The 12585-nt window shown below is 43.2% G+C and overlaps 1 protein-coding gene across 1 annotated transcript in view; it reads left to right on the top strand.

The window, feature by feature from the left end:
• The window catches only part of KIF16B (kinesin family member 16B), a 382671-nt gene that overhangs the window by 195253 nt on the left and 174833 nt on the right, over positions 1-12585 (top strand). The window contains 1 exon segment of the mRNA XM_030196349.1: positions 6045-6098. Coding sequence (XP_030052209.1) covers positions 6045-6098 — 54 coding nt within the window.

The following is a 12585-nucleotide window of genomic DNA, read 5'->3' as shown; positions in this document are numbered from 1 at the left end:
CTGTACGGGTCCTGTCAGACAATGCCACGGCTGTGGTCTATGTCAACCGCCAGGGAGGTACCAAGAGCGCCCCTCTAGCCAAGGAGGCTATGAATCTTTGCCAGTGGGCGGAAGCGAACCTGGAGCAGCTTTCAGCGGCCCATATTGCCGGAGTCATGAATGTCAAGGCGGTCTTTCTCAGTCGCCATACCTTGGAGCCCGGAGACTGGCAACTCTGCTCAGGCGTTCTTGGACATCACGAAGCGCTGGGGCCAGCCGAGCCTAGTTCTGATGGCGTCATCGGCCAATTGCCAAGTGCCGCGCTTTTTCAGCAGAGGACGGGACCCTCGATCCCTGGGAGTAGATGCTCTTCTCCAACAGTGGCCGACACAAGAGCTCCTCTATGTGTTCCCGCCCTGGCCCATGTTGGGCAGGGTGCTAGACCGGGTGGCAAAGCATCCCGGCAGGGTAATCCGGGTGGGTCCGGATTGGCCCAGACGTCCCTGGTATGCGGACTTGATCAGGCTCTCAGTCGACGATCCTCTGCGGCTGTCAGGGGAGCAGGGCCTGTTACATCAGGGTCCCGTGGTGATGGAGGATCCCTCCCCCTTTGGTCTTACGGCCTGGCTATTGAGCGGCAGCGTCTGAGGAAGAAGGGCTTCTCAGACAAGGTCATCGCCACTATGCTAAGAGCGAGGAAGCGCTCTACTTCTACTGCTTACGCCAGGGTTTGGCGTATCTTTGCAGCGTGGTGTGAAGCAGGCTCACTTTCTCCCTTCACTGCTCCAATTTATTTAGTGTTGGCGTTCCTGCAAGAAGGTCTGGAGAAAGGCCTGTCGCTCAGTTCCCTTAAAGTCCAGGTAGCGGCTCTGGCTTGCTTCAGGGGCCGCCTGAAGGGTGCTTCCCTGGCTTCGCAGCCAGATGTGGTGCGCTTTCTCAAGGGAGTTAATCACCTGCGCCCTCCTCTGCACTCAGTGGTGCCTGCGTGGAATCTCAACCTGGTGCTAAGAGCGTTGCAGAAGCCGCCTTTTGAACCCTTGTCAAGGGCATCTCTGAAAGACCTGACGTGGAAAGCAGTCTTTTTGGTGGCTATCGCTTCAACCAGAAGAGTTTCCGAGCTCCAGGCGCTCTCATGTCGAGAGCCTTTTCTGCAGTTCACTGAGGCAGGAGTGACTATTCGCACAGTGCCTTCCTTTCTGCCCAAGATTGTTTCTTGCTTCCATGTGAATCAGCAGCTCTGTCTCCCTTCCTTTCGTAGGGAGGACTACCCAGAGGAGTACTCTGCTCTTAAATATCTGGATGTGAGGCGAGTCATCATCAGATGCTTGGAAGTGACCAATGATTTCCGGAAATCGGATCATCTGTTTGTCCTGTTTGCAGGTCCTCGTAAGGGTCTGCAGGCTGCTAAGCCTACAGTGGCAAGATGGGTCAAGGAAGCCATTGCAGCGGCTTATGTGGCCGCAAAGAAGGTGCCGCCTATCCAGCTGAAGGCTCACTCCACAAGAGCTCAGGCGGTCTCGATGGCAGAGGCCGGTTCCGTCTCCTTGGAAGAGATATGCAAGGCGGCAACTTGGGCTTCGGCCCATACATTCTCCAAGCATTACCGCTTGACTGTGGCTGCTCGGGCGGAGGCCCGGTTTGGAGCTTCAGTGTTGCGGTCAGGGATTTCAATGTCCCGCCCTGGGTGAGTACTGCTTCGGTACATCCCACCAGTCTATGGATTGATCAGCTTGATGATATGGAAGGTAAAATTATGTATAATCATACCTGATAATTTTCTTTCCATTAATCATAGCTGATCAATCCATAGCCCCTCCCAGATATCTGTACTGTTTTTATTCTGGTTGCATTTCAGGTTCAAGCTTAGTCTTCAGTTACTTCAGAAAGACTTCGTGTTCAAGTTTTTTCACTTGGATTCTTCAAGAGTTGAGACGAGTTTGTGTTACAGTGAGCTGCTGCATTCCTCTCCCCCCCGTTTTACGGGGCTGGATTGAGACATAAATTCTGCCGGCACTCCCTCCCGCTTCGTGCGGCTGTAGGGCAGCTTTGTACCCCTCCCGCTTCGGCGGTGTTAGGGTCAGTCAGCTCCTCCCGCGGTTGCGGTTGCAGGATAAGCCAGATCCCCCCGCATCGGCGGGTGTGGTGTCCCTCCCCCGCTCCGCGGGGATGAGCTGGACGGATTCCCCTCCCCCACTTGTGTGGGGATGAGCTGGGTTAATTCCCCTCCCCCGTTTCGGCGGTGGTGAGCTGGGCAGAGTGTCCCTTCGTGGGTGTAATTCTCTAAGTGCTGAGTCCTGCGGATGGAGCTTTGATATCGACATACTGAGGAGTTTCCGGCAGCACATGACCACATATAGGGAGGCAAAAGTTTGCTCTCTATCTCCACCTGCTGGTAGATGGACACAACCCACCAGTCTATGGATTGATCAGCTATGATTAATGGAAAGAAAATTATCAGGTATGATTATACATAATTTTACCTTCCTGAGCCACTCCTTTGTTGCCTTGGCTGTATGTTTTGGGTCATTGTCGTGCTGGAAGACCCAGCCACGACCCATTTTTAAGGCCCTGGCGGAGGGAAGGAGGTTGTCACTCAGAATTGTACGGTACATGGCCCCATCCATTCTCCCATTGATGCGGTGAAGTAGTCCTGTGCCCTTAGCAGAGAAACACCCCCAAAACATAACATTTCCACCTCCATGCTTGACAGTGGGGACGGTGTTCTTTGGGTCATAGGCAGCATTTCTCTTCCTCCAAACACGGCGAGTTGAGTTCATGCCAAAGAGCTCAATTTTTGTCTCATCTGACCACAGCACCTTCTCCCAATCACTCTCGGCATCATCCAGGTGTTCACTGGCAAACTTCAGACGGGCCGTCACATGTGCCTTCCGGAGCAGGGGGACCTTGCGGGCACTGCAGGATTGCAATCCGTTATGTCGTAATGTGTTACCAATGGTTTTCGTGGTGACAGTGGTCCCAGCTGCCTTGAGATCATTGACAAGTTCCCCCCTTGTAGTTGTAGGCTGATTTCTAACCTTCCTCATGATCAAGGATACCCCACGAGGTGAGATTTTGCGTGGAGCCCCAGATCTTTGTCGATTGACAGTCATTTTGTACTTCTTCCATTTTCTTACTATGGCACCAACAGTTGTCTCCTTCTCGCCCAGCGTCTTACTGATGGTTTTGTAGCCCATTCCAGCCTTGTGCAGGTGTATGATCTTGTCCCTGACATCCTTAGACAGCTCCTTGCTCTTGGCCATTTTGTAGAGGTTAGAGTCTGACTGATTCACTGAGTCTGTGGACAGGTGTCTTTCATACAGGTGACCATTGCCGACAGCTGTCTGTCATGCAGGTAACGAGTTGATTTGGAGCATCTACCTGGTCTGTAGGGGCCAGATCTCTTACTGGTTGGTGGGGGATCAAATACTTATTTCCCTCTGCAGAATGCAAATAAATTCATATACTTTCCACAATGTGATTTTCCGGATTTAATTTGTGATGTGCTATCTCTCACTGTTACCAATAACCTACCCTTCAATTATGGGCTGCTCATGTCTTTGTCAGTGAGCAAACTTACAAAATCAGCAAGGGATCAAATACTTATTTCCCCCACTGTAGCACAATGCCAAAGACCTGTGTGAAAAGGTGGGTCCTTAGGCCACAATAGAATATGTTATAGGAGAACTGCGCACAAAGAGTGACAGGTAGTACATTCCAAAAGTTCGGAACAGTAAAGTAAAAGGAACTGTGGCAGATACCCATGTAATTTACAGTATTCTGTAAGTTATGTATGTAGGTACAAGCCCTACCTTTTCCACCCATGCTCTACCCATGTATATGTTCCCATTGCAAATATGTGCTGTGTAAATTATGTGGGTATTTGCAGACTAGCGCTTAGGTGTCATGCTGATATATGCACGCATATGTGTGCACATATGCATGTATATGCTAGTATTCTAAACATGCACGCACATAATGCATGCATAAATGTTAATGCCTAGTTTACAGAATTACCCTCAGAGTACTACCAATTCTTTCATCAAATGTTCTTTGATATATCACAAATCTTCACCTATTGAGGCTCATTTTCAAAGCACTTAAGACTTACAACTTGCAACTTTGTAAGTCTAAGTGCTTTGAAAATACGCCTCATTGCTTTAAGGTAAAACTAGCCAGTTTTTCGACAGGTGCCTAAGAATCAACAAACTCTCATGTTTTCCAATGTACTTGAAAACCCCATTCCATAATGAAGGGATAATTAAATTGAAAATGTTAATAAACTTTGCTAACCTTAATAAACATAAGAACGTAAAAATAGCCATACTAGGTGAAACAAATGGTCCATCTAGCCCAGTATCCAGCTTCCAATAGTGGCCAGTCCAGGTCACGAGAAACCCAATTAGTTACCAATCCCAGGGCAAGCAGTGGCTTCCCCAATATCCATCTCCATCTCTAACAGACTATGGACTTTTTCTCTAGGAACTTGTACAAACTTTTTTTTTTAACTCAGATATGTTAACTGCTGTTATCACATCCTTCGGCAGCAAGTTCCAGAGCTTAACTATTCTCTGAGTAAAAAAATATTTTCTCTTTCCTCTTACAGAGGTCAATTCTAGAAACTCTTCCTCCTGTGATCTGAAAGTTTAAGTAGGAGAATAAAACTTTTATTTCTCCCTTAAATATTCAGAGTCAATCCCTTGTAAATACTTAGAAGTGATTTGTCAAAGCCTTGAAAGGGCTTGTCCTTGGGATCAGTAGCATGAATCTTCCTGCTATTTGGGATTCTGTCAGGTACTTGTGACCTGAATTGGCCACTTCTGGAAGCAGGAAACTGGGCTAGATGGACCATCGGTCTGACCCAGTATGGCTATTCTTATGTTCTTATGTATAACATTACCAAATCCGCCCTTTCCTCTCTGAGCACACCACCCGTACTCTCATCCACTCTCTCGTTACCTCTCGCCCCCAACATAGCTGATTTTCACTTAGACACTAACTGGTCCTTTTCAGCTAAGGTAACCGGTTAAGTACTGCTGAAAATGACCAGATAGCTGCAAAGAAGCAATTTAACTGGGTAGTGGCCGTTTCTGGCCGGTTAAATCATTTGAATATCGATCAGAATGTTTTTATTAAGTAATCAAGGAACAAAACCACATTACAAGTAATCAAACAAATTCTAATCTACCACAGTTTTTTTTCAGTATATATATATCACTATAAACTTGCTTAGTAAAAGAAGAATGGAAGGTTCTTATCCTAAGGTCCCATACATTAAATTAACGTTGATTAAAATGTACAACAAATGAGTACAAGCAGATTTGTTGAATAATCACAAAGTCTCATAGTGAGAAGGGATAACAATGAGATTCATCTCTAGAAAACTGTAGGTGCAAGGTTTTACAATTCTGTAACAAGCTATATTTGTTTACGGTGGAGTTGTACGATTGCACTAAAATGTGTGAAGCTGTCACACAGTCACTGATCACATATTACAGTTATTTTATATGCCTCTGATAACTTTTTATGATATTAACTTTTTACTGTTGCCAGTTTTGTTGGCTTTAACATATTCTGTATTGCTTTCCTTGTCATGTTTTTATTTTCCTATTAATTATTTTCCTTAATTGATCCCTTTGCTTCCACTCCACCTCCTGTGGCAGTCTTTTCCCTGTAAAAGGACCAATTTGTCTAAGGTAGAGAAACTCAATTTCTATATATTGATTGCCATGTCTGCATGTAGTTAACTTGCAGAGTCTCTGCTAATCATTTGTGTCTTACATAATCCTCATATTTAAATAGTTTCCTCGTCAAAATTCATTTACATTTCAGATGCACTAAGATGTGCCTAACAGCTTAAAATCTAATTTGAATAATGGTCAAGGGAACTATTTTCAGTTTTACCAAAATAAATTAAACTTTGTAAGCTTATGTTAATGTAAAGTATTCATAATGTCATCTAATGTAATATCATTTCAAATGGGCTCTTCATTTATAGAATGAATTCCATTTTTTTCACTGTTGGTGAAAGTATTAACACAGTTTTTTTTTCCTTTTCATATTGTTAGGCTTGAATTTGAAAGACAACAGCGAGAAGAACTGGAAAAACTGGAAAATAAAAGGTAAGGTGTTTGAAACTATACTAGCATAACAAAACATCATCCTGCTGTACTTGCTGGCTGAGTGTTCGCTCTGCTGTCTGTTCTAGCCTCCCCCACTCACTGCATTTCCCACTGCAGATCTCCCTTCTCCCCCTGTAGTCTATAACTTTCCTTTTACTGAAGCATACGTATCTATTTAACATTACTGCTACTATTTAGCATTTCTATAGCGCTGCAAGGCGTACACAGCGCTGCACAAACATAGAAGAAAGACAGTCCCTGCTCAAAGAGCTTACAATCTCAAATCATTTCATTTTCTATGTCTGGGCTTCATCCAGGATTAATGCACCAACGGGCCCTTTTACTGAAGGGCGTTAGGGCTACCACACAGATAGTGTGCGGCATCCCACAGTATTGCTGTGATCAGCGCATGCAAATGCCCGCGCTATAAAATAGAAATTATTTTCTAGCACGGGAGCAGGGAGTAGACATGCCCTAGGGTAATTGAGCAGCCCACAGCCATCACTGAACGCTGCCCGATTACTTCAGGATTAGCGTGTGAGCCCTTTCTACCAACTAAATAGGTGATGGTAAAGGCTCATGTGGGAATGGCTGTGCACCAACTGTGAAATTAACACTCAGCCATTACTGACACAGATAACAATTTGGGCATTTTTCCGCTGTGCTAGAAAGTGTTCAGAATTCACAGCAAACCCATGTTCTAATCACAGTGCTGGCCACTTTCTAGTGCAGCTTGGTAAAAGGATCCTCAAATGATTTGGCCACTACCTAAATATGGGAGATACCCTTTTGAACTGTGAGAAACAAATATTTGCCTGACATCCCTTTTACTTTAAAATTTGCAGTGATGTTTTCATGGGTAAGGAATCGCCATTTGCCCATTAGAGCCAAGGTTGACCTGATCTTTCCATCCCTTTCCCAGTTATTTCTTTAACAAAATAAGAAAGCTTAACCCCAGCTGTGACAGCAGTTGGTGGGCTAGACCCTTTACCCTAACATATTCGAGTCTTGTTTACTTCAGCTGCACACACAGAGCCCACCTCTTTCATAAGAAAATACAGGCAAGCTGCTTTTCTGTATATATCAGTGAACTTTAGACAAACTTTATTCTATATTGAAAGCAATAAGAATAACAAAAGACAAAAGGTAGTCAATCATACACCTTGATGAATTCCCGTTTTTTTTACTCTGGCTGGATAATTCTGATCCCTAACATTGTGGCCATGTCTTTGTATTCAAAACTTCTTTGAGTGTACTGGGAGTAAAATTTGGTTTCTGTTCTAGCAATGTAGTAACAGGGGGTCTGTTTTGGGCAGTGTGATTGGGGATGGGAGTCTTGGGTTGGCGAGATGGGGTTCTGGTCAGTCCCGGGGGGGTGGGGGTGATCTGGATCGACACCACAGGCCCTTTAAGCTCCAACTTGAGAACATCAGGTCATGACTTTGAGGCCTGATGCTCTTGGGCCGCTAGAATAATGCTGCTTTCAAAGTGGCTCACAATCAATTATTCATTTACTATGGGAGTTGGCAAATTGCTTTCATACATCTGTTAAACATAATGAATAGATACTGAAAGCGTTCAAATAATAAACCTCATGAACTCAAAATTTATTATCACAATTGTATACATAGAATGGGTTCTGTACCATTTCTGCAACTTCCTTATCTAAGATGCTTGTGTCCTATAAGCAAACTACTTATGTTCTTGATCCATTCCATCTAAAGTCCTCTAACTCGTCCCATGGTCTCTACTGCTTTTTCTTTCTATGAAATCTAATCTGGTTTGGTACCAGATAACTGGAAACTATCAGTGCTCCATCCTGTAATAAACTGTCTTTCCTTTGATTTCTCTTTACTGGACAGTTATTGATTGATTTCAAGTTCGTTTTGAGGGGCATTTTCGAAAGAAACGTCCAAGTTGCGATTTGGACATCTTTGCAAAACGTCCAAATCCAGGGGTGGGGAAAACCGTATTTTTGAAAAAAGATGGATGTCCATCTTTCGTTTCAAAAATACCGTCAGAGTCGTCCAAATGCTTAAATTTGGACGTCCCTAGACATGGACGTTTCTGACTTTTGGCGATTTTCAAAACCAAAGACATCCATATCAAAAACGTCCTAATGCAAGCCATTTGAACATGGGAGGAGCCAGCATTTGTAGTGCACTGGTCCCCCTGACATGTCAGGACACCAACCGGGCACTCTAGGGGGCACTGCAGTGGACTTCATAAAATGCTCCGAGCAACATAACTCCCTTACCATGTGTGCTGAGCCCCCCAACCCCCCCCCCCAAAAAAACCCACTTCCATAGCCCTTATAGATGAAGGGGGGCAACTATATATGGGTATAGTGGGTTTGTGGTGGGTTTTGGAGACCTCGCTGTTTCCTCCACAAATGTAACAGGTAGGGATGATATGGGCCTGGGTCCGCCTGTCTGAAGTGCACTGCACTACCCACTAAAACTGCTCCTGGGACCTGCATGCGCTGTCATGGACCTGAGTATGACATCTGAGGCTGGCATAGAGGCTGACACGACATATTTTTAAAGATGTTTTTTGAGGGTGAGAGGGGGTTAGTGATCACGAGGGGGAGTAACGGGAGGTCATCCCCATTTCTCTCTAGTGGTCATTTGGGGCACCTTTTTGTGCCTTATTCGTAAAAAAACCGCGTCCGGGTGAAAACGTCCAAGTGTTCGTCAGGGACGTCCTTACTTTTTTCGATTATGGGTCAAAGATGGCCAAGTGTTAGGCACACCCAAGTCCCACCTTCACTATGCCTCCAATACTCCCCCTTGAAATTTGGACGTCCTTGCGACGGACTGCAGTTGTAGACGTCCAAAATCGGGTTTCGATTATACTGATTTGGACGTCTCTGGGAGAAGGATGTCCATCTTCTGATTTATGTTGAAAGATGGACGTTCTTCTCTTTTGAAAATGAGCCCGTTTGTCTCCAGGTTAGCAGAGAACAATTAGACCAACACCTTGAGTCTGATGGCATATTGCACCTGGCACTAATCCAGTTTTAAGACTGGGACACAGCACTGAGACCATTGTGACATCACTGTTGAATGATCTATGCTTGGCTTTTGATTCAAGCAAGGTTTCCCTAGTGGTCTTGTTGGATCTTTGGGCCATTTTTGATCTTGTTGACCACCACCTGCCCTCCCGCGGGAGGTGGTGGAGATGAAAATGGTAACGGAATTCAAACATGCATGGGATAAACATAAAGGAATCCTATTCAGAAGGAATGGATCCTCAGAAGCTTAGCCGAGATTGGGTGGCAGAGCCGGTGGGGGGAGGCGGGGCTGGTGGTTGGGAGGCGGGGCTAGTGCTGGGCAAGACTTCTACGGTCTGTGCCCTGAAAATGGCAGATACAAATCAAGGTAAGGTATACACAAAAAGTAGCACTTATCAGTTTATCTTGTTGGGCAGACTGGATGGACCATGCAGGTCTTTTTCTGCCGTCATCTACTATCTTCTGTTAGATAGGCTTTCTAAAATTGGTTTGTGAGGTGGAGTACGTTGTTGATTACTTTGTATTTGAATGATCGTACTTTCTCTGTACAGCTATCTTCCACTGTTTCATCTGTGTATTTGCTTCCCTGTGGGGGTTCCACAAAGATCAGTCCTTTTACTTACACTTTTTAGCATTTATCTTGAGTCTTTTGATATCATCCAGCAATGCTCTATTTTGTCATTTTTCTATGCTGATGATGATCTCCTCCTTTCTGTGCATGACCCTAAACATCGAGACCTTACTGCTTTGCAATCTTGTCTTGATAATATTTCTTGGTGGCTTTATGCCCATAAATTTCTTCTAAATCCCTCTAGAACAGACTTGTTCAACCTTTTCCTATTGGGGGGCCACATTTTATATTTTGTAACATTCGGAGGGCTGAAACACGGTGTGTTCATGTACTCATGCTCTTTTTGAGAATCACCCATTCTCTAAGAACACGCAGAACAAAATTGGAATTACATATATTTATTTTCTGTTGTATGCGTTTAGCATTTTATTGTACACCGCCTAGACCCCTTGTTCCTCTTTGATTAGGCAGTATAGCAAGTTTTAATATTATTATTATTTATTAATTTACTTATAAAAATGTACACATCCATTCAAGATGATGTACAAAACAATAAAATAACAAAATACAATAAAATTGAAAGAAGTACAAAAACAGTCTTAAAATTTAACATGTAGGAAATAAAATTTAAATGTCTTTTCATAAACAAGAACAGAGGTGAGTTTACTGATCCCATGTGGCAGCCTATTCCATTCCTCAACATGGTTTCATTTTCATCTTTTCTTACAAAAATCAATGTTATATGGAAAGAAACCAAAAACTAACATTTTATTTTGTATGCGTTTCATTCATGAGTTTAGCCATTTTAATAAGCTATCTGGCACTGCCTCTGCTTGTACAAGTGATTTATATCTGCTCCTACTGATGAACTAGCAATTAAGTATTTCCGATAAATGTTCATCTGAGAAGAGGGATCTTGATTTACATTTGACATGCTTCATTTTTGAGAACAGTTGTTCACAGTTATAAGTACTGCCAAACAGTGAAATATACTTCAGTGCAAGTCTGCTTAAGTTAGGATATAAATCACTGGAGAGGGGGAGGGTTTGAGGGGTTGGGTGGTGGGGGCATTGTTTAGGGGATTACAATGTGCTATTAAGTATTGTTTGTACTGTGGTGTGATCTACTTCTTTGGTGTTTACACAACTTCAATAAAAAAAAAGTAAGCAGGTCAGTATTGTGAAATGCTGACTTCATCAGCTTGATTTTGAATATCAAATAAGTTCCATCTAAAGAAAATCTGGAGCACTATCAACTTTGACCAAGAAAGGATTTCCGAAAATATTCATCTTGGCAGCATTCTTCCTGAAACCTTTCATAGAATTCTTTAATCAGTTTAGTAATCATATTTATATACTTTTCTTGATTAATTGTACTGGTGGGTTTTGTGCTTAGTTTTGGGAAATGAGCTAATTTTTATCACACATATAGTTCTTCAACAGTTCTAATTTACTTATGAAAGCAAAAATATATGCATACATTTTATTCACCAACTAGTCCTTTCATTGAAGTTTGACATTCAGGTCAGCCAAGTACTGTGTTATGTCTACCAAAAAGGCCAAGTTACTTAGCCATATGTCATCCTCCAGAAATAAAACATCTGTCATCTTTTCTTCCATGACAGATTTAATTTCATCTTTCAGAGACCAAAATCTTGCAATCGTTGCTGCTCTACTAAGCCAACTAACTTGGTTGAAGTAGATTACATCACCAAAATCAGCATCCTGCTCCTGAAGAAAGCAATGAAATTATCTGTGATTAAGACCTCTTGATCTTATAAAATTGATAGTAGTGGCAACTTTTTCCATATTATGTTTCATATTCATTATTTTAGCACAGAACTGCTCTTGATGGAGCATACAGTGATAGGAAATCACTTCATGGGAAAAAGATTGTCACATGTCATAAAACTATTGTGTTTGCTATCATAGCAGAAGCTCCATCAGTGGTTAAACCACACAGCTTTCCTGTGGAAGGTTGAATTTTCAAAAAATAATTTTTCACCTCATTAAAATAGCCCTCCCAGTTGTTATGCCTTTCATAGGACAAAGGTCAAGTAGCTCCTCCATAACGTTCAACTCTCTTGTCATTCCACACAAATATGACAAAAGCAACGAGTTCCAGAGTCCAACTACACACTGAGTAAAGAAAAACTTTCTCCTATTTGTTTTAAATCTACCATATTCTAGTTTCATCTTGTGTCCCCTGGTTCTATTATTGTTTGAAAGTATAAACAAACGCTTCACATCTGTCCGCTCTATTCCGCTCATTATCTTGTAGACTTTTATCATATCACCCCTCAGCCACCTTTTCTCCAAGCTGAAGAGCCCTAACCGTCTTAGCCTTTCCTCATAGAGAAGTCATTCCATCCCTTTTATCATTTTCGTCGCCCTTCTCAGCACCTTCTCCAATTCTTTTATATCTTTTTTGAGATGTGGCGACCAGAATTGGACACAATATTCGAGGTGTGGTCGCACCATGGAGCGATGCAACGGCATTATAACATCCTCGTGTTTGTTTTCCATCCCTTTCCTAATAATACTCAACATTTTGTGCGCTTTCTTAGCCGCCGCAGCACACTGAGCAGAAGTTTTCAACGTCTTATCAACGATGACTCCCAGATCCCTTTCTATGTCTGTGACTCTTAACGAGGAACCCTGCATGACATAGCTGTAATTCGGGTTCCTCTTACCCACATGCATTACTTTGCACTTGTCAACATTGAACTTCATCTGCCACTTGGACGCCCAATCCCCCAGTCTCGCAAGGTCCTCCTGTAATCTTTCACACTCCTCCTGCGACTTGACGACCCTGAATAACTTTCTGTCATCTGCGAATTTAATTACCTCACTAGTTACTCCCATCTCTAGGTCATTTATAAATATGTTAAAAAGCAGTGGTCC

This window comes from Microcaecilia unicolor, chromosome 3, assembly GCF_901765095.1.
Source record: "Microcaecilia unicolor chromosome 3, aMicUni1.1, whole genome shotgun sequence".
NCBI lineage: Eukaryota > Metazoa > Chordata > Amphibia > Gymnophiona > Siphonopidae > Microcaecilia > Microcaecilia unicolor.
This window is presented reverse-complemented; position numbering and strand designations above follow the sequence as displayed.